Raw genomic sequence first — 19,924 nt, forward strand, 5'->3', positions numbered from 1 at the left:
ACAGTTTCTGACGATAACTGAGTTCAGTACGTACCTGGTAGGGGTCACAGTTTCTGACGATAACTGAGTTCAGTATGTACCTGGTAGGGGTCCCAGTTTCTGACGATAACTGAGTTCAGTATGTACCTGGTAGGGGTCACAGTTTCTGACGATAACTGAGTTCAGTACGTACCTGGTAGGGGTCACAGTTTCTGATGATAACTGAGTTCAGTACGTACCTGGTAGGGGTCACAGTTTCTGACGATAACTGAGTTCAGTACGTACCTGGTAGGGGTCACAGTTTCTGATGATAACTGAGTTCAGTACGTACCTGGTAGGGGTCACAGTTTCTGACGATAACTGAGTTCAGTACGTACCTGGTAGGGGTCACAGTTTCTGATGATAACTGAGTTCAGTATGTGCCTGGTAGGGGTCACAGTTTCTGACGATAACTGAGTTCAGTACGTACCTGGTAGGGGTCCCAGTTTCTGACGATAACTGAGTTCAGTACGTACCTGGTAGGGGTCACAGTTTCTGACGATAACTGAGTTCAGTACGTACCTGGCAGGGGTCACAGTTTCTGATGATAACTGAGTTCAGTACGTGCCTGGTAGGGGTCACAGTTTCTGACGATAACTGAGTTCAGTACGTACCTGGCAGGGGTCACAGTTTCTGACGATAACTGAGTTCAGTACGTACCTGGCAGCGGTCACAGTGTGGTCCGGTCACACCCTGTTTACATTGACATTGTCCTGTGTGACGGTCACATGAAGCTGTGCCACAGGGAGAGCAGTTGCATCCTGGGTAAATAAGAGAGAGATGGGGAGATAATTGCAGGGACGACTGACTGGAAACCATCTCACACAGAGGAAGTGATTTGTTAACCCTTCGCACACAACATGTTATTAACGAGATTAAGACCTTGTGGTGAAAACAGAACTCGTTTTTTTAGACTTCCTAGAGAGAAATACATTTAGTGGAAGAGAGAGGCTGTAAACTGGGATTAGGCTAGAGAGGCTGTAAACTGGGATTAGGCTAGATAGGCTGTAAACTGGGATTAGGCTAGATAGGCTGTAAACTGGGATTAGGCTAGAGAGGCTGTAAACTGGGATTAGGCTAGAGAGGCTGTAAACTGGGATTAGGCTAGAGAGGCTGTAAACTGGGATTAGGCTAGAGAGGGTATGTAAACTGGAATTAGGCTAGAGAGGGTATGTAAACTGGAATTAGGCTAGAGAGGGTATGTAAACTGGGATTAGGCTAGAGAGGCTGTAAACTGGGATTAGGCTAGAGAGGATGTAAACTGGGATTAGGCTAGAGAGGCTGTAAACTGGGATTAGGATAGAGAAGGTATGTAAACTGGGATTAGGATAGAGAAGGTATGTAAACTGGGATTAGGCTAGAGAGGGTATGTAAACTGGGATTAGGTTAGAGAGAGGCTGTAAACTGGGATTAGGCTAGATAGGCTGTAAACTGGGATTAGGCTAGAGAGGGTATGTAAACTGGAATTAGGCTAGAGGGTATGTCAACTGGGATTAGGCTAGAGAGGCTGTAAACTGGGATTAGGCTAGAGAGGGTATGGATGTGTGTGTGTGTGTGTGTGTGAGTGGATTTATGTGTATGTGTGTTTGCGTGTGTATGTGTGTTTTCACGTGCATAAACACGTACAGACCTGTGTGTGTGTGTGTGTGTGTGTACATGCGTCTGTGTGTGTGTGTACATGCGTCTGTGTGTGTGTGTACATGCGTCTGTGTGTGTGTATGTATGTGTGTGTGTGTACATGCGTCTGTGTGTGTGTGTGTGTGTGTGTGTGTACATGCGTCTGTGTGTGTGTGTGTGTGTATTGTCCAAAAGGGGCCGGTTGGTCTTACTGGTGCAGTTCCTGGCAGTGACTGCGTCACCGTAGAAACCAGGGCCGCAGATCTCACAGTGCGTCCCGGCGGTGTTGTGCATGCAGCTGTGACACTCGCCCGTCAGCCCGTCACAGTCGCTGAACAGCATGTTGGGGTCCGTGTTGTCATGGCAATGGCAGGGCTGGCACGCGCTGCCAATAACCATGGGGTTGCCGTAGAAACCGGGAGCACACCTGAAGGAGGGTAGACACAGAATGAGGAGGAGTCAGCGCGTGGATTGGACACAGGTGTGTTTGTTAAGGTCATCAAACAAATGAAGTATGAGACATTTTTCATAAAAACTGCTCTCTTCACTGTTAGGTCAACATGGCAAGATTGTTATATAGTCAAGCTGATTTCATCATTGAATGGACTACTGACCTTTGACACTGGGGTCCAGCGTAGCCAGGCATACACAGACACTGCATCCTGTTGAGTTTCTCCACACAGCCCACTGCAAAACTACACAGGAGAGAAGAGGTAGCAGCCAGTTTAGTCAGAGACACAAAACCAATCTACAGTTTCTCTACAATACGTAACAACTGAGCAAAGAGAGGATCTAGGAGAGGAGAGGATAGGAGAGGATCTAGGAGAGGAGAGGAGAGGATCTAGGAGAGGTGAGGAGAGGAGAGGCAACTCATTTGTTGAAGGCCACCTGCAGAGGGTCAGGGGTAGAAAAGAGAAGGAGAAGAGAAGAGAAGAGAAGAGAGGAGAGGAGAGGAGAGGTTACTGACTTGTTGGAGGACACCTGCAGAGGACAGGGGCAGGTGTCACAGGAGAGGGATTGTCCATCTCGAGAGTTGTTACCATGGAAACCACCTTGACATTTCTCACAGTGGTCTCCAGCCCTGTTGTGTTGACAGTTCTGAGAGAAACATCATATACATGATACACCCAACAGAACACAGACATTAAAACACAACGATTATTTTGGTAATTTATATAAATTAACTTTTGAGTCATACACTTGGAGAACATCTCAATTTCAATTCCCACAGGCAGTAGTTAAAACAGCCTGTCAGCCATGATGATGTTCCGAGAGGTTATAGTGGTGTTATAGTACTGACTATAGTTATAGTACTGACTATAGTTATAGTACTGACTACAGTTATAGTACTGACTACAGTTATAGGGGTGTTATAGTACTGACTACAGTTATAGTACTGACTACAGTTATAGTACTGACTACAGTTATAGTGGTGTTATAGTACTGACTACAGTTATAGTACTGACTACAGTTATAGTACTGACTACAGTTATAGTACTGACTATAGTTATAGTACTGACTACAGTTATAGTACTGACTGTAGTTATAGTACTGACTATAGTTATAGTACTGACTACAGTTATAGTACTGACTACAGTTATAGTACTGACTATAGTTATAGTACTGACTACAGTTATAGTACTGACTATAGTTATAGTACTGACTACAGTTATAGTACTGACTATAGTTATAGTACTGACTATAGTTATAGTACTGACTACAGTTATAGTACTGACTACAGTTATAGGGGTGTTATAGTACTGACTACAGTTATAGTACTGACTACAGTTATAGTACTGACTACAGTTATAGTGGTGTTATAGTACTGACTACAGTTATAGTACTGACTACAGTTATAGTACTGACTACAGTTATAGTACTGACTATAGTTATAGTACTGACTACAGTTATAGTACTGACTGTAGTTATAGTACTGACTATAGTTATAGTACTGACTACAGTTATAGTACTGACTACAGTTATAGTACTGACTATAGTTATAGTACTGACTACAGTTATAGTACTGACTATAGTTATAGTACTGACTACAGTTATAGTACTGACTATAGTTATAGTACTGACTACAGTTATAGTACTGACTATAGTTATAGTACTGACTACAGTTATAGTACTGACTACAGTTATAGTACTGACTACAGTTATAGTGGTGTTATAGTACTGACTATAGTTATAGTACTGACTATAGTTATAGTACTGACTACAGTTATAGTGGTGTTATAGTACTGACTCTAGTTATAGTACTGACTATAGTTATAGTACTGACTACAGTTATAGTACTGACTACAGTTATAGTACTGACTATAGTTATAGTACTGACTATAGTTATAGTACTGACTACAGTTATAGTACTGACTATAGTTATAGTGGTGTTATAGTACTGACTACAGTTATAGTACTGACTACAGTTATAGTACTGACTACAGTTATAGTACTGACTACAGTTATAGTACTGACTATAGTTATAGTACTGACTACAGTTACAGTACTGACTACAGTTATAGTACTGACTACAGTTATAGTGGTGTTATAGTACTGACTACAGTTATAGTACTGACTACAGTTATAGTACTGACTACAGTTATAGTACTGACTATAGTTATAGTACTGACTACAGTTATAGTGGTGTTATAGTACTGACTATAGTTATAGTGGTGTTTAGTACTGACTACAGTTATAGTACTGACTACAGTTATAGTACTGACTACAGTTATAGTACTGACTACAGTTATAGTACTGACTATAGTTATAGTGGTGTTATAGTACTGACTATAGTTATAATGGTGTTATAGTACTGACTATAGTTATAGTACTGACTACAGTTATAGTGGTGTTATAGTACTGACTATAGTTATAGTGGTGTTATAGTACTGACTATAGTTATAGTGGTGTTATAGTACTGACTACAGTTATAGTACTGACTATAGTTATAGTGGTGTTATAGTACTGACTATAGTTATAGTGGTGTTATAGTACAGACTACAGTTATAGTACTGACTATAGTTATAGTACTGACTACAGTTATAGTACTGACTACAGTTATAGTACTGACTACAGTTATAGTACTGACTACAGTTATAGTACTGCCTATAGTTATAGTACTGACTATAGTTATAGTACTGACTACAGTTATAGTACTGACTACAGTTATAGTACTGACTACAGTTATAGTGGTGTTAGAGTACTGACTACAGTTATAGTACTGACTATAGTTATAGTACTGATTATAGTTATAGTGGTGTTATAGTACTGACTATAGTTATAGTGGTGTTTAGTACTGACTATAATTCAGCTGGAAAGCCAAAATATTTTACCCCCTTTCTCCCCAATTTCGTAGTATCTAATTAGTTGTAGTTACTATCTTGTCTCATCGCTACAACTCCCGTACGGGCTCGGGAAAGAGACGAAGGTCGAAAGCCATGTGTCCTCCGAAACACAACCCAACCAAGCCGCACTGCTTCTTAACACAGCGCGCATTCAACCCTTGGCAACCTTGGTTAGCGCGCACTGCGCCCGGCCCGCCACAGGAGTCGCTGGTGCGCGATGAGACAAGGATATCCCTACCGGCCAAACCCTCCCTAACCCGGACGACACTAGGCCAATTGTGCGTCGCCCCATGGACCTCCCAGTCGCGGCCGGCTACGACAGAGCCTGGGCTCGAACCCAGAGTCTCTGGTGGCACAGCTAGGAAAGCCTAAATATTCATGTCATTAATAGTTCATTGCAAAGAGATGAGAGTCTGCAACTTCCATTGTGATACAACTTCCTGATCCATCCAGGAGTAACCTATGAATTACATTTTGCATTTTTGTTTGTGATTGATGTAAACAATCTTTGTGATTGGTATAAACAAGCAGCACTCACTTCACAGACTCCAGACCCGTCCAGACACTGGTCAGAGTGACCATTACAGTTGCAGGGAACACACTTCCCCAGGAACAGACCTTTAGTGTCTCTGTAGTACCCTGGAGAACATTGCTGGAGAGGGGGAGGATGGGAGAAGAGGGAGAAGATGGGAGGGAGAGCAGGGGGAGAGAGAGAAGGTGAGGGAGAGAGAGAAGGTGAGGGAGAGCAGGGAGAGAGAGAAGGTGAGGGAGAGCAGGGAGAGAGAGACGGTGAGGGAGAGCAGGGAGAGAGAGAAGGTGAGGGAGAGAGAGAAGGTTAGGGAGAGCAGGGAGCGAGAGAAGGTGAGGGAGAGCAGGGGGAGAGAGAAGGTGAGGGAGAGAGAGAAGGTGAGGGAGAGAGAGAAGGTGAGGGAGAGCAGGGAGAGAGAGACGGTGAGGGAGAGAGAGAAGGTGAGGGAGAGCAGGGAGAGAGAGAAGGTGAGGGAGAGAGAGAAGGTTAGGGAGAGCAGGGAGCGAGAGAAGGTGAGGGAGAGAGAGAAGGTGAGGGAGAGCAGGGAGAGAGAGAAGGTGAGGGAGAGAGAGAAGGTGAGGGAGAGCAGGGAGAGAGAGAAAGTGAGGGAGAGAGAGAAGGTGAGGGAGAGCAGGGAGAGAGAGAAGGTGAGGGAGAGCAGGGAGAGAGAGAAAGTGAGGGAGAGAGAGAAGGTGAGGGAGAGCAGGGGGAGAGATAGAAGGTGAGGGAGAGCAGGGAGAGAGAGAAGGTGAGGGAGAGCAGGGAGAGAGATAGAAGGTGAGGGAGAGCAGGGGGAGAGATAGAAGGTGAGGGAGAGCAGGGAGAGAGATAGAAGGTGAGGGAGAGAGAGAAGGTGAGGGAGAGCAGGGAGAGAGAGAAAGTGAGGGAGAGATAGAAGGTGAGGGAGAGAGAGAAGGTGAGGGAGAGAGAGAAGGTGATGGAGAGAGAGAAGGTGAGGGAGAGCAGGGAGAGAGAGAAAGTGAGGGAGAGATAGAAGGTGAGGGAGAGCAGGGGGAGAGATAGAAGGTGAGGGAGAGCAGGGAGAGAGAGAAGGTGAGGGAGAGCAGGGAGAGAGATAGAAGGTGAGGGAGAGCAGGGAGAGAGAGAAGGTGAGGGAGAGCAGGGGGAGAGAGAGAAGGTGAGGGAGAGCAGGGGGAGAGATAGAAGGTGAGGGAGAGCAGGGAGAGAGAGAAGGTGAGGGAGAGCAGGGGGAGAGAGAGAAGGTGAGGGAGAGCAGGGAGAGAGAGAGAGAAGGTGAGGGAGAGCAGGGGGAGAGAGAGAAGGTGAGGGAGAGAAAGAAGGTGAGGGAGAGCAGGGAGAGAGAGAAAGTGAGGGAGAGATAGAAGGTGAGGGAGAGAGAGAAGGTGAGGGAGAGCAGGGAGAGAGAGAGAAGGTGAGGGAGAGCAGGGAGAGAGAGAAGGTGAGGGAGAGCAGGGGGAGAGATAGAAGGTGAGGGAGAGCAGGGAGAGAGATAGAAGGTGAGGGAGAGCAGGGAGAGAGAGAAGGTGAGGGAGAGCAGGGTGAGAGAGAGAAGGTGAGGGAGAGCAGGGAGAGAGAGACGGTGAGGGAGAGCAGGGAGAGAGAGAAGGTGAGGGAGAGCAGGGAGAGAGAGACGGTGAGGGAGAGCAGGGAGAGAGAGAAGTTATTTTCCACCATAATTTGCAAATAAATTCATTAAAAATCCTACAATGTGATTTTCAGGATTTTCTTCTCATTTTGTCAGTCATGGTTGAAGTGTACCTATGATGAAAATTACAGGCCTCTCTCATCTTTTTAGGTGGGAGAACTTGCACAATTGGTGGCTGACAATACTTTTTTGCCCCACTGTATAATCACTGTTTATCACACCTAACTATAAGGTTGGGATATCTCAAGTAAAAACCTCAAAGAATATCCATATTTAGGTATCCAGCAATGTAATAACATACAGTAGTATCCAGATGTATATTAAACAGTCAGCTGGCTGTGATCTGACCTGGCTATGGTTAGTAACACAGTAATATCACGATACTAATCAGTCAACCCATTCCAACCTGGCGGGGTTAGTAACACAGTAATATCACGATACTAATCAGTCAACCCATTCCAACCTGGCAGGGTTAGTAACACAGTAATATCACGATACTAATCAGTCAACCCATTCCAACCTGGCAGGGTTCGTAACACAGTAATATCACGATACTAATCAGTCAACCCACTCCAACCTGGCAGGGTTAGTAACACAGTAACATCACGATACTAATCAGTCAACCCACTCCAACCTGGCTATGGTTAGTAACACAGTAATATCACGATACTAATCAGTCAACCCACTCCAACCTGGCTATGGTTAGTAACCCAGTAATGTTTTAGTAATAACACATTAATAACATATGAATAACATAACGTCGTCCTAACATAGTCCTAACGTCCCCTTAGAGTCTCCCTGGTAGTTAGCGGGACAGAGACAGATCTCTACGTTGTTGGGGGTTAGTAACATACTAATAACCTAGTAATAACACTAACCTGACAGGAGTCTCCCTGGTAGTTAGCGGGACAGAGGCAGATCTCTACGTTGTTGGCATTTCGCCCAGTGGGCAGGGTCTGTGCTCCCTCCAGCACGACCCCGCGTAGCGACACAGTGTGGGCAGACTGGGAGTGGAGAGCTCTGATCTGGAGAGACTCTAAACCCACCAGAACCATCATCAGTTCCTCTCTAGACACCACGTTACCCGTCCGGGCATGGCGGAAGCTTCCCTGGGGGGGGGGGGTAAAGAGAGAGAGAAGGGGGTGAAAGTAGGCATGGGTATTATGATGTTGGTGGCAGGTAGCCTAGTGGTTAGAGAAGGTAGCCTAGTGGTTAGAGAAGGTAGCCTAGTGGTTAGAGAAGGTAGCCTAGTGGTTAGAGGAGGTAGCCTAGTGGTTAGAGCAGGTAGCCTAGTGGTTAGGGCATTGGACGAGTAACCGAAAGGTTGCTAGATCAAATCCCCGAGCTGACAAGGTCAAATCTGTCGTTCTGCCCCGGAACAAGGCAGTTAACCCACTGTTCCTAGGCCGTCATTGAAAATAAGAATTTGTTCTTAACTGACTTGATAGTTAAATAAAGGAAAAATTTAAAATTCATAAAATGTCACGGTGGTGGACTACCCCAGGTGGTCAGGTCAGTGTCCCTCCTCCACCATGTGGACTATCCCCAGGTGGTCAGTGTCCCTCCTCTACCATGTGGACTATCCCCAGGTGGTCAGGTCAGTGTCCCTCCTCCACCATGTGGACTATCCCCAGGTGGTCAGTGCCCTACCTCCACCATGTGGACTACCCCCAGGTGGTCAGTGTACCTCCTCCACCATGTGGACTATCCGCAGGTGGTCAGTGTCCCTCCTCTACCATGTGGACTACCCCCAGGTGGTCAGTGTACCTCCTCCACCATGTGGACTATCCCCAGGTGGTCAGTGTCCCTCCTCTACCATGTGGACTATCCCCAGGTGGTCAGTGTCCCTCCTCTACCATGTGGACTATCCCCAGGTGGTCAGTGTCCCTCCTCTACCATGTGGACTATCCCTAGGTGGTCAGTGTCCTACCTCTACCATGTGGACTATCCCCAGGTGGTCAGTGTCTTACCTCTACCATGTGGACTATCCCCAGGTGGTCAGTGTCCCTCCTCTACCATGTGGACTATCCCCAGGTGGTCAGTGTCCCTCCTCCACCATGTGGACTATCCCCAGGTGGTCAGTGTCTTACCTCTACCATGTGGACTATCCCCAGGTGGTCAGTGTCCCTCCTCTACCATGTGGACTATCCCCAGGTGGTCAGTGTCCCTCCTTCACCATGTGGACTATCACCAGGTGGTCAGTGTCCCTCCTCTACCATGTGGACTATCCCCAGGTGGTCAGTGTCCTACCTCTACCATGTGGACTATCCCCAGGTGTGGCTCTTCAGGTGAAGAGTATTCTTTCTCCATGAACACCAGGGTCATCTGGTTACCCTGGAAACACAGAGACACACACACAGCCTTTATTATCAGACGCACAACCACTATCAACAGGGATTAACCAGCCGTAATGGTAGTTAATGAGAACAGCTACATTATCAACAGGGATTAACCAGCCGTAATGGTAGTTAATGAGAACAGCTACATTATCAACAGGGAATAACCAGCCGTAATGGTAGTTAATGTTAATGAGAACAGCTACATTATCTACAGGGATTAACCAGCCGTAATGGTAGTTAATGATAATGAGAACAGCTACATTATCAACAGGGATTAACCAGCCGTAATGGTAGTTAATGATAATGAGAACAGCTACATTATCAACAGGGATTAATCAGCCGTAATGGTAGTTAATGAGAACAGCTACATTATCAACAGGGATTAACCAGCCGTAATGGTAGTTAATGAGAACAGCTACATTATCAACAGGGATTAACCAGCCGTAATGGTAGTTAATGATAATGAGAACAGCTACATTATCAACAGGGATTAACCAGCCGTAATGGTAGTTAATGAGAACAGCTACATTATCAACAGGGATTAACCAGCCGTAATGGTAGTTAATGTTAATGAGAATAGTTCCTCAGTTGACTGAGAAAGGCATATAGAGCATTTGGAAAGTACTCAAACCCCTTGACTTTTTCCACATTTTGTTACTGTAGTCTTATTCTAAAATTTACTAAATTACTTTTTCCCCCTCATCAATCTAAAAACATGGTTTTTAGAAATGTTTGCTAATTTATAAAAAATAATAAACAGAAATACCTTATTTACATAAGTATTCAGACCCGTTGTTATGAGATTTGGAAAGGTACACACCTGTCTATATAAGGTCCCACAGTTCACAGTGCATGTCAGAGAAAAAACCAAGCCATGAGGTCAAATGAATTGTCAGTAGAGCTCCGAGACAGGATTGTGTCGAGGCACAGATCTGGGGAAGGGAACCAAAACATTTCTCCAGCATTGAAGGTCCCCAAGATCCCAGTGGCCTCCATCATTCTTAAATGGAAGAAGCTTGGAACCAACAAGACTCTTCCTAGAGCTGGCTGCCCGGCCAAAATGAGCAATCGGAGGAGAAGGGCCTTGGTCAGGGAGGTGACCAAAAACCCAATGGTCACTCTTACAGAGCTCCAGAGTTCCTCTGTAGAGATGGGGGAACCTTCCAGAAGGACAACCATCTCTGCAGCACTTCACCAATAAGACCTTTATGGTAGAGTGGCCAGACGGAAGACACTCTTCAGTAAAAGGCACATAACAGCCTGCTTGGAGTTTTCCAAAAGGCACCTAAAGAATCTCAGACCATGAGAAACAAGATTCTCTGTTTCAAGATTGAAACCCCCCCTTGGGTTATGCCGTGGCGGAGATCTTTGTGGGCTATACTCGGCCTTGTCTCAGGATGGTAAGTTGGTGGTTGAAGATATCCCTCTAGTGGTGTGGGGACTGTGCTTTGGCAAAGTGGGTGGGGTTATATCCTTCCTGTTTGGCCCTGTCCGAGGGTATCATCGGATGGGGCCACAGTGTCTCCTGACCCCTCCTGTCTCAGCCTCCAGTATTTATGCTGGAGTAGTTTATGTGTCGGCGGGATAGGGTCAGTTTGTTATATCTGGAGTACTTCTCCTGTCCTATCCGGTGTCCTGTGTGAATTTAAGTATGCTCTCTCTAATTCTCTCTCTCGGAGGACCTGAGCCCTAGGACCATGCCTCAGGACTACCTGGCATGATGACTCCTTGCTGTCCCCAGTCCACCTGGCCGTCACGTTTGGAGGAAGCATGGCACCATCCCTACGGTGAAGCATGGTGGTGGCAGCATTATGCTGTGGGGATGTTTTTCAGTGGCAGGGACTGGAAGACTAGTCAGGATAAGGGGAAAGATGAACGGAGCAAAGTACAGAGATCCTTGATGAAAACCTGCTCCAGAGCGCTCAGGACCTCAGACTGGGGCGAAGGTTCACCTTCCAACAGGATAACGACCCTCAGGACACAGCCAAGACAACGCAGGAGTCGCTTCGGTACAAATCTCTGAATGTCCTTGAGTGGCCCAGCCAGAGCCTGGACTTGAACCCGATCGAACATCTCTGGAAAGACCTGAAAATAGCTGTGCAGCGACGCTCCCCATCCAACTTGACAGAGCTTGAGAGGCTCTGCAGAGAAGGATGGGAGAAACTCTCCAAATACAGGTGTGCCAAGCTTGCAGCGTCATACCCAAGAAGACTCGAGGCTGTAATCACTGACAACGATGCTTCAACAAAGTACTGAGTAAACGGTCTGAATACTTATGTAAATGTTGTCGTTTTTTTTGTATGTATAAAAAACTGTTTTTGCTTTGTCATTATGGGGTATTGTGATGTCATTATGGGGTATTGTGATGTCATTATGGGGTATTGTGATGTCATTATGTGGTATTGTGTGTGTATATTGATGAGGGGGGGGAAAAAACGATGTAATCAATTTCAGAATAAGGCTGTAACGTAACAAAATGTGGGAAAAGTCAAGGGGTCTGAAAACTTTCTGAAGGCCCTGTACACACAGCATTTAAACGACACAAGCGCCTCTTTGTTTTTTAGCACAATTGAACCCGCTTCAAAGTACTATTTTGGCGTTAACATCATTCCATTGTGTTTAGGTAATAAAGCATGGGGTCCCTGTGGTGGGATGTGTACCTTGAGAATGACGTCAGGTCGAGAGGCTTCAGCGGGCAGAGAGAGAACATCTCCTCTCATAGTTTGAGTGTGCAGACGATACCGCAGATAGCCCCCATAAGACGAAACCTAAATAGAGATGATTAGAGAGGGATGAGAGGGAGGGAGGGAGAGATGGAGAGAGAGAGGGGGACAGAGAAAACAGAGGGGGAGAGCAAGAAGAGACAGAAGACAGGAAGAGACAGAGAGGACAGGAAGAGACAGAAGACAGGAAGAGACAGAGAAGACAGGAAGAGACAGAAGACAGGAAGAGACAGAATACAGGAAGAGACAGAGAAGACAGGAAGAGACAGAGAAGACAGGAAGAGACAGAGGACAGGAAGAGACAGAAGACAGGAAGAGACAGAGAAGACAGGAAGAGACAGAAGACAGGAAGAGACAGAGAAGACAGGAAGAGACAGAGAAGACAGGAAGAGACAGAGAAGACAGGAAGAGACAGAGAAGACAGGAAGAGACAGAGAAGACAGGAAGAGACAGAAGACAGGAAGAGACAGAATACAGGAAGAGACAGAGAATACAGGAAGAGACAGAGAAGACAGGAAGAGACAGAGAAGACAGGAAGAGACAGAGGACAGGAAGAGACAGAAGACAGGAAGAGACAGAGAAGACAGGAAGAGACAGAGGACAGGAAGAGACAGAAGACAGGAAGAGACAGAGAAGACAGGAAGAGACAGAAGACAGGAAGAGACAGAGAAGACAGGAAGAGACAGAGAAGACAGGAAGAGACAGAGAAGACAGGAAGAGACAGAGAAGACAGGAAGATACAGAAGACAGGAAGAGACAGAAGACAGGAAGAGACAGAAGACAGGAAGAGACAGAAGACAGGAAGAGACAGAGGACAGGAAGAGACAGAGAAGACAGGAAGAGACAGAGAAGACAGGAAGAGACAGAGAAGACAGGAAGAGACAGAAGACAGGAAGAGACAGAGAAGACAGGAAGACACAGAGAGGACAGGAAGAGACAAAGAAGACAGGAAGAGACAAAGAAGACAGGAAGAGACAAAAGACAGGAAGAGACAAAAGACAGGAAGAGACAAAAGACAGGAAGAGACAGAAGACAGGAAAAGACAGAAGACAGGAAGAGACAGAAGACAGGAAGAGAGAGAGAAGACAGGAAGAGACAGTAGACAGGAAGAGACAGAAGACAGGAAGAGACAGAGAAGACAGGAAGAGACAGAAGACAGGAAGGGACAGAAGACAGGAAGAGACAGAAGACAGGAAGAGACAGAGAAGACAGGAAGAGACAGAGAAGACAGGAAGAGAGAGAAGACAGGAAGAGACAGAGAGGACAGGAAGAGACAGAGAGGACAGGAAGAGACAGAGAGAAGACAGGAAGAGACAGAGAAGACAGGAAGAGACAGAGAAGACAGGAAGAGACAGAGAAGACAGGAAGAGATAGAGAAGACAGGAAGAGACAGAAGACAGGAAGAGACAGAATACAGGAAGAGACAGAGAATACAGGAAGAGACAGAGAAGACAGGAAGAGACAGAGGACAGGAAGAGAGAGAAGACAGGAAGAGACAGAGAGGACAGGAAGAGACAGAGAGGACAGGAAGAGACAGAGAGAAGACAGGAAGAGACAGAGAAGACAGGAAGAGACAGAGAAGACAGGAAGAGACAGAGAAGACAGGAAGAGAAAGAAGACAGGAAGAGACAGAGAATACAGGAAGAGACAGAGAAGACAGGAAGAGACAGAGAAGACAGGAAGAGACAGAGGACAGGAAGAGACAGAAGACAGGAAGAGACAGAGAAGACAGGAAGAGACAGAAGACAGAAAGAGACAGAGAAGACAGGAAGAGACAGAGGACAGGAAGAGACAGAAGACAGGAAGATACAGAAGACAGGAAGAGACAGAGAAGACAGGAAGAGACAGAAGACAGGAAGAGACAGAAGACAGGAAGAGACAGAAGACAGGAAGAGAGAGAGAAGACAGGAAGAGACAGTAGACAGGAAGAGACAGAAGACAGGAAGAGACAGAGAAGACAGGAAGAGACAGAAGACAGGAAGGGACAGAAGACAGGAAGAGACAGAGAAGACAGGAAGAGACAGAAGACAGGAAGAGACAGAAGACAGGAAGAGACCGAGAGGACAGGAAGAGACAGAAGACAGGAAGAGACAGAGAAGACAGGAAGAGAGAGAAGACAGGAAGAGACAGAGAGGACAGGAAGAGACAGAGAGGACAGGAAGAGACAGAGAGAAGACAGGAAGAGACAGAACACCGGGAGAGCCAGAGAGTCTTGTGATCAGGCAATAATGCTAGAGGAAGGTTAACTAAGCATGTTGAAAAGGCAAGATAAGCCAGGTGTTATACTCTAGACAAAACAAAGATCCCTATCTCTATACACTCTGTCTGTCTGCACATCCTCTTTACTGTGTGTGTGTGTGAACTATATATAGTCCTTAGCACTAGTGTAATCTGATGTAGTCTCCTCTTGCTTCTGCAAACCGTCACCACCAACCCTGATGCATTTATTTCACCCACCCCAGCAGCTCCCTCTCCCTCTCTCCCCCGCCCTCTCTCTCCCTCTCCCTCCCTCTCCTGCCCTCTCCCTCCCTCTCCCGCCCTCTCCCTACCTCTCCTGCCCTCTCCCGGCCTCTCCCTCCCTCTCCCGCCCTCTCCCTCCCTCTCCCGCCCTCTCCCTACCTCTCCTGCCCTCTCCCGGCCTCTCCCTCCCTCTCCCGCCCTCTCCCTACCTCTCCTGCCCTCTCCCGGCCTCTCCCTCCCTCTCCCGCCCTCTTCAGGCCTCTCCCGGCCTCTCCCTCGCTCTCCTGCCCTCTCCCGCCCCCTCCCGGCCTCTCCCTCCCTCTCCCGCCCTCTCTCTCCCTCTCCTGCCCTCTCCCGGCCTCTCCCGCCCTCTCTCTCCCTCTCCCTACCTCTCCCGGACTCTCTTGCCCTCTCCCTCCCTCTCCCGGCCTCTCCCGGCCTCTCCCTCCCTCTCCCGCCCTCTCCCAGCCCCTCCCGGCCTCTCCCTCCCTCTCCTTCCCTCTCCCGGCCTCTCCCTTCCTCTCTCTCCCGGCCTCTCCCTCCCTCTCCCGGCCTCTCCCGGCCTCTTCCGGCCTCTCCCTCCCTCTCCCTCCCTCTCCCGGCCTCTCCCTCCCTCTCCCTCCCTCTCCAGGCCCCTTCCGGCCTCTCCTTCCCTCTCCCTCCCTCTCTTGCCCTCTCCCGGCTTCTCCCTCCCTCCCTCTTCCTCCCTCTTCCTCCCTCTCCCGCCCTCTCCCGCCTGCACAAGTCACAGTTGATCTAATTAATTGTTTAACAGCCAATGGGTCAGAGGTGTTAGCCTCATTGTTTTAGCCAGGATAAGACTTGCTAACTGTAAGTCTCTCTGGATAAGTGTCTGCTAAATTAATAAAATGTACAAACTCTCTGAACCTGTATGTATATTGAAGAGGAGACAATGCCATTTATATATAACAAGACTATTTCCCACCTTGTCTCCCAGGTACGTTCTAGGAGCGTGCCAGAGGAGGTCTTGGTAGACATCAGGTACGTCACTAAGGTCCGCCTCCACCACATGCTGATCAGGATATACTGTCACAGGAACTTCCTGTCTGTCTGTTCCCAGCAACACCCAGACCATCATGTCCATCACCTATAGAGATGTTATAATAACATTACATCCTAATATAACACTTCCTGTCTGTCTGCTCCCAGCAACACCCAGACCATCATGTCCATCACCTATAGAGACGTTATAATAACATTACATCCTAATATAACACTTCCTGTCTGTCTGTTCCCAGCAGCACCCAGACCATCATGTCCATCACCTATAGAGATGTTATAATAACATTACATCCTAATATAACACTTCCTGTCTGTCTGCTCCCTGCAGCACCCAGACCATCATGTCCATCACCTATAGAGATGTTATAATAACATTACATCCTAATATAACACTTCCTGTCTGTCTGTTCCCAGCAGCACCCAGACCATCATGTCCATCACCTATAGAGATGTTATAATAACATTACATCCTAATATAACACTTCCTGTCTGTCTGCTCCCAGCAACACCCAGACCATCATGTCCATCACCTATAGAGATGTTATAATAACATTACATCCTAATATAACACTTCCTGTCTGTCTGCTCCCAGCAGCACCCAGACCATCATGTCCATCACCTATAGAGATGTTATAATAACATTACATCCTAATATAACACTTCCTGTCTGTCTGCTACCAGCAGCACCCAGACCATCATGTCCATCACCTATAGAGATGTTATAATAACATTACATCCTAATATAACACCTACTGTCTGTCTGTTCCCAGCAGCACCCAGACCATCATGTCCATCACCTATAGAGATGTTATAATAACATTACATCCTAATATAACACTTCCTGTCTGTCTGCTCCCAGCAGCACCCAGACCATCATGTCCATCACCTATAGAGATGTTATAATAACATTACATCCTAATATAACACTTCCTGTCTGTCTGCTCCCAGCAACACCCAGACCATCATGTCCATCACCTATAGAGATGTTATAATAACATTACATCCTAATATAACACTTCCTGTCTGTCTGCTCCCAGCAGCACCCAGACCATCATGTCCATCACCTATAGAGATGTTATAATAACATTACATCCTAATATAACACTTCCTGTCTGTCTGCTCCCAGCAGCACCCAGACCATCATGTCCATCACCTATAGAGATGTTATAATAACATTACATCCTAATATAACACTTCCTGTCTGTCTGTTCCCAGCAGCACCCAGACCATCATGTCCATCACCTATAGAGATGTTATACAGATTATGTATTACTACACATAACAATGTTAATACGTATACACAAACTTTACTTAAACCACACAGCATTGATTCAAAACATGCCAAATTGTGTTCGTAGCACAAAAAAAGTACATCTCCTGAGTTTTATGTCAGATGCAATATATTCTGGGGAAAATATGGATCTGTTGAGCAAACACACAAACTATAAGCATAACCCCGTGTCCGTTGTCCCTCTACCTCAGTCCGTCGTTTCTCTGAGCTGCGACAGCGGTTGGTGGCTCCGAAACAGAAACAGGAAGTGCAGCCTTTAGGGTTGGTGGGGTCAAGGTGGAAGGTTTCCACTCTGCACTGGTCACAACGACCATCCTGGACATTCTCCTGAAAAAAAGGAAAGTGAGAAAGTCTGCTACTTGGCCAATAACGTCCTGGTAAGGATCTGCTTCCTGGTTGAACATATCCAACTTCGAAGGACCATGAAAAATAAATACCAAATCTAAGGGTGCACAGAAAAAACATGGCCAGACTTCTTTTTAAAGGATTCATTATGTTATGTAGCAGAGAGAAGAAATACATTTTACATTGACATTAAAGTAAATTTCACACAGACAGTAGGGTGGAGTTCACACAGACAGGAGGGTGGAGTTCACACAGACAGGTGGGTGGAGTTCACAGAGACAGTAGGGTGGAGTTCACACAGACAGTAGGGTGGAGTTCACACAGACAGTAGGGTGGAGTTCACACAGACAGGAGGGTGGAGTTCACACAGAAAGTAGGGTGGAGTTCACACAGACAGTAGGGTGGAGTTCATACAGACAGGAGGGTGGAGTTCACACAGACAGTAGGGTGGAGTTCACACAGACAGGAGGGTGGAGTTCACACAGACAGTAGGGTGGAGTACACACAGACAGTAGGGTGGAGTTCACACAGACAGGAGGGTGGAGTTCACACAGACAGGAGGGTGGAGTTCACACAGACAGGAGGGTGGAGTTCACACAGACAGTAGGGTGGAGTTCACACAGACAGGAGGGTAGAGTTCACACAGACAGGAGGGTGGAGTTCACACAGACAGTAGGGTGGAGTTCACACAGACAGTAGGGTGGAGTTCACACGGACAGTAGGGTGGAGTTCACACAGACAGTAGGGTGGAGTTCACACAGACAGTAGTGAGTGTGGACACGGACAGTAGGGAGGAGTTCACACAGACAGGAGGGTGGAGTTCACACAGACAGTAGGGTGGAGTTCACACAGACAGTAGGGTGGAGTTCACACAGACAGAAGGGTGGAGTTCACACAGACAGTAGGGTGGAGTTCACACAGACAGGAGGGTAGAGTTCACACAGACAGGAGGGTGGAGTTCACACAGACAGTAGGGTGGAGTTCACACAGACAGTAGGGTGGAGTTCACACAGACAGGAGGGTAGAGTTCACACAGACAGGAGGGTGGAGTTCACACAGACAGTAGGGTGGAGTTCACACAGACAGTAGGGTGGAGTTCACACAGACAGTAGGGTGGAGTTCACACGGACAGTAGGGTGGAGTTCACACAGACAGTAGGGTGGAGTTCACACAGACAGTAGGGAGTGTGGACACGGACAGTAGAGAGGAGTTCACACAGACAGTAGGGTGGAGTTCACACAGACAGTAGGGTGGAGTTCACACAGACAGTAGGGTGGAGTTCACACAGACAGTAGGGTGGAGTTCACACAGACAGTAGGGTGGAGTTCACACGGACAGTAGGGAGTGTGGACACGGACAGTAGGGAGGAGTTCACACAGACAGGAGGGTGGAGTTCACACAGACAGTAGGGTGGAGTTCACACAGACAGTAGGGTGGAGTTCGCACATACAGTAGGGTGGAGTTCACACGGACAGTAGGGTGGAGTTCACACAGACAGTAGGGTGGAGTTCACACAGACAGTAGGGAGTGTGGACACAGACAGTAGGGAGGAGTTCACACAGACAGGAGGGTGGAGTTCACACAGACAGGAGGGTAGAGTTCACACAGACAGGAGGGTGGAGTTCACACAGACAGTAGGGTGGAGTTCACACAGACAGTAGGGTGGAGTTCACACAGACAGGAGGGTGGAGTTCACACAGACAGTAGGGTGGAGTTCACACAGACAGTAGGGTGGAGTTCACACAGACAGTAGGGTGGAGTTCACACAGACAGTAGGGAGTGTGGACACGGACAGTAGGGAGGAGTTCACACAGACAGTAGGGTGGAGTTCACACAGACAGTAGGGTGGAGTTCACACAGACAGTAGGGTGGAGTTCACACAGACAGTAGGGTGGAGTTCACACAGACAGTAGGGTGGAGTTCACACGGACAGTAGGGAGTGTGGACACGGACAGTAGGGAGGAGTTCACACAGACAGGAGGGTGGAGTTCACACAGACAGTAGGGTGGAGTTCACACAGACAGTAGGGTGGAGTTCGCACATACAGTAGGGTGGAGTTCACACGGACAGTAGGGTGGAGTTCACACAGACAGTAGGGTGGAGTTCACACAGACAGTAGGGAGTGTGGACACAGACAGTAGGGAGGAGTTCACACAGACAGGAGGGTGGAGTTCACACAGACAGGAGGGTAGAGTTCACACAGACAGGAGGGTGGAGTTCACACAGACAGTAGGGTGGAGTTCACACAGACAGTAGGGTGGAGTTCACACAGACAGGAGGGTGGAATTCACACAGACAGTAGGGTGGAGTTCACACAGACAGTAGGGTGGAGTTCACACGGACAGTAGGGTGGAGTTCACACAGACAGTAGGGTGGAGTTCACACAGACAGTAGGGAGTGTGGACACGGACAGTAGGGAGGAGTTCACACAGACAGGAGGGTGGAGTTCACACAGACAGTAGGGTGGAGTTCACACAGACAGTAGGGTGGAGTTCACACAGACAGGAGGGTAGAGTTCACACAGACAGGAGGGTGGAGTTCACACAGACAGTAGGGTGGAGTTCACACAGACAGTAGGGTGGAGTTCACACAGACAGGAGGGTAGAGT

General features: G+C 47.4%; 1 protein-coding gene across 1 annotated transcript in view; it reads right to left on the bottom strand.

The window, feature by feature from the left end:
- The window catches only part of LOC139416955 (laminin subunit alpha-5-like), a 250,153-nt gene that overhangs the window by 67,882 nt on the left and 162,347 nt on the right, over positions 1-19,924 (bottom strand). Inside the window, exons 36-45 of the mRNA XM_071166167.1 lie at positions 17,158-17,298; positions 15,604-15,765; positions 12,135-12,242; positions 9,386-9,469; positions 8,014-8,244; positions 5,518-5,631; positions 2,603-2,733; positions 2,250-2,330; positions 1,848-2,062; positions 679-779 (exon numbers count right to left, since the gene is read on the bottom strand). Coding sequence (XP_071022268.1) covers positions 679-779; positions 1,848-2,062; positions 2,250-2,330; positions 2,603-2,733; positions 5,518-5,631; positions 8,014-8,244; positions 9,386-9,469; positions 12,135-12,242; positions 15,604-15,765; positions 17,158-17,298 — 1,368 coding nt within the window. The remainder of the gene's footprint in view (positions 1-678; positions 780-1,847; positions 2,063-2,249; positions 2,331-2,602; positions 2,734-5,517; positions 5,632-8,013; positions 8,245-9,385; positions 9,470-12,134; positions 12,243-15,603; positions 15,766-17,157; positions 17,299-19,924) is intronic.

This window comes from Oncorhynchus clarkii, chromosome 9 (genome assembly GCF_045791955.1).
Source record: "Oncorhynchus clarkii lewisi isolate Uvic-CL-2024 chromosome 9, UVic_Ocla_1.0, whole genome shotgun sequence".
Lineage (NCBI taxonomy): Eukaryota > Metazoa > Chordata > Actinopteri > Salmoniformes > Salmonidae > Oncorhynchus > Oncorhynchus clarkii.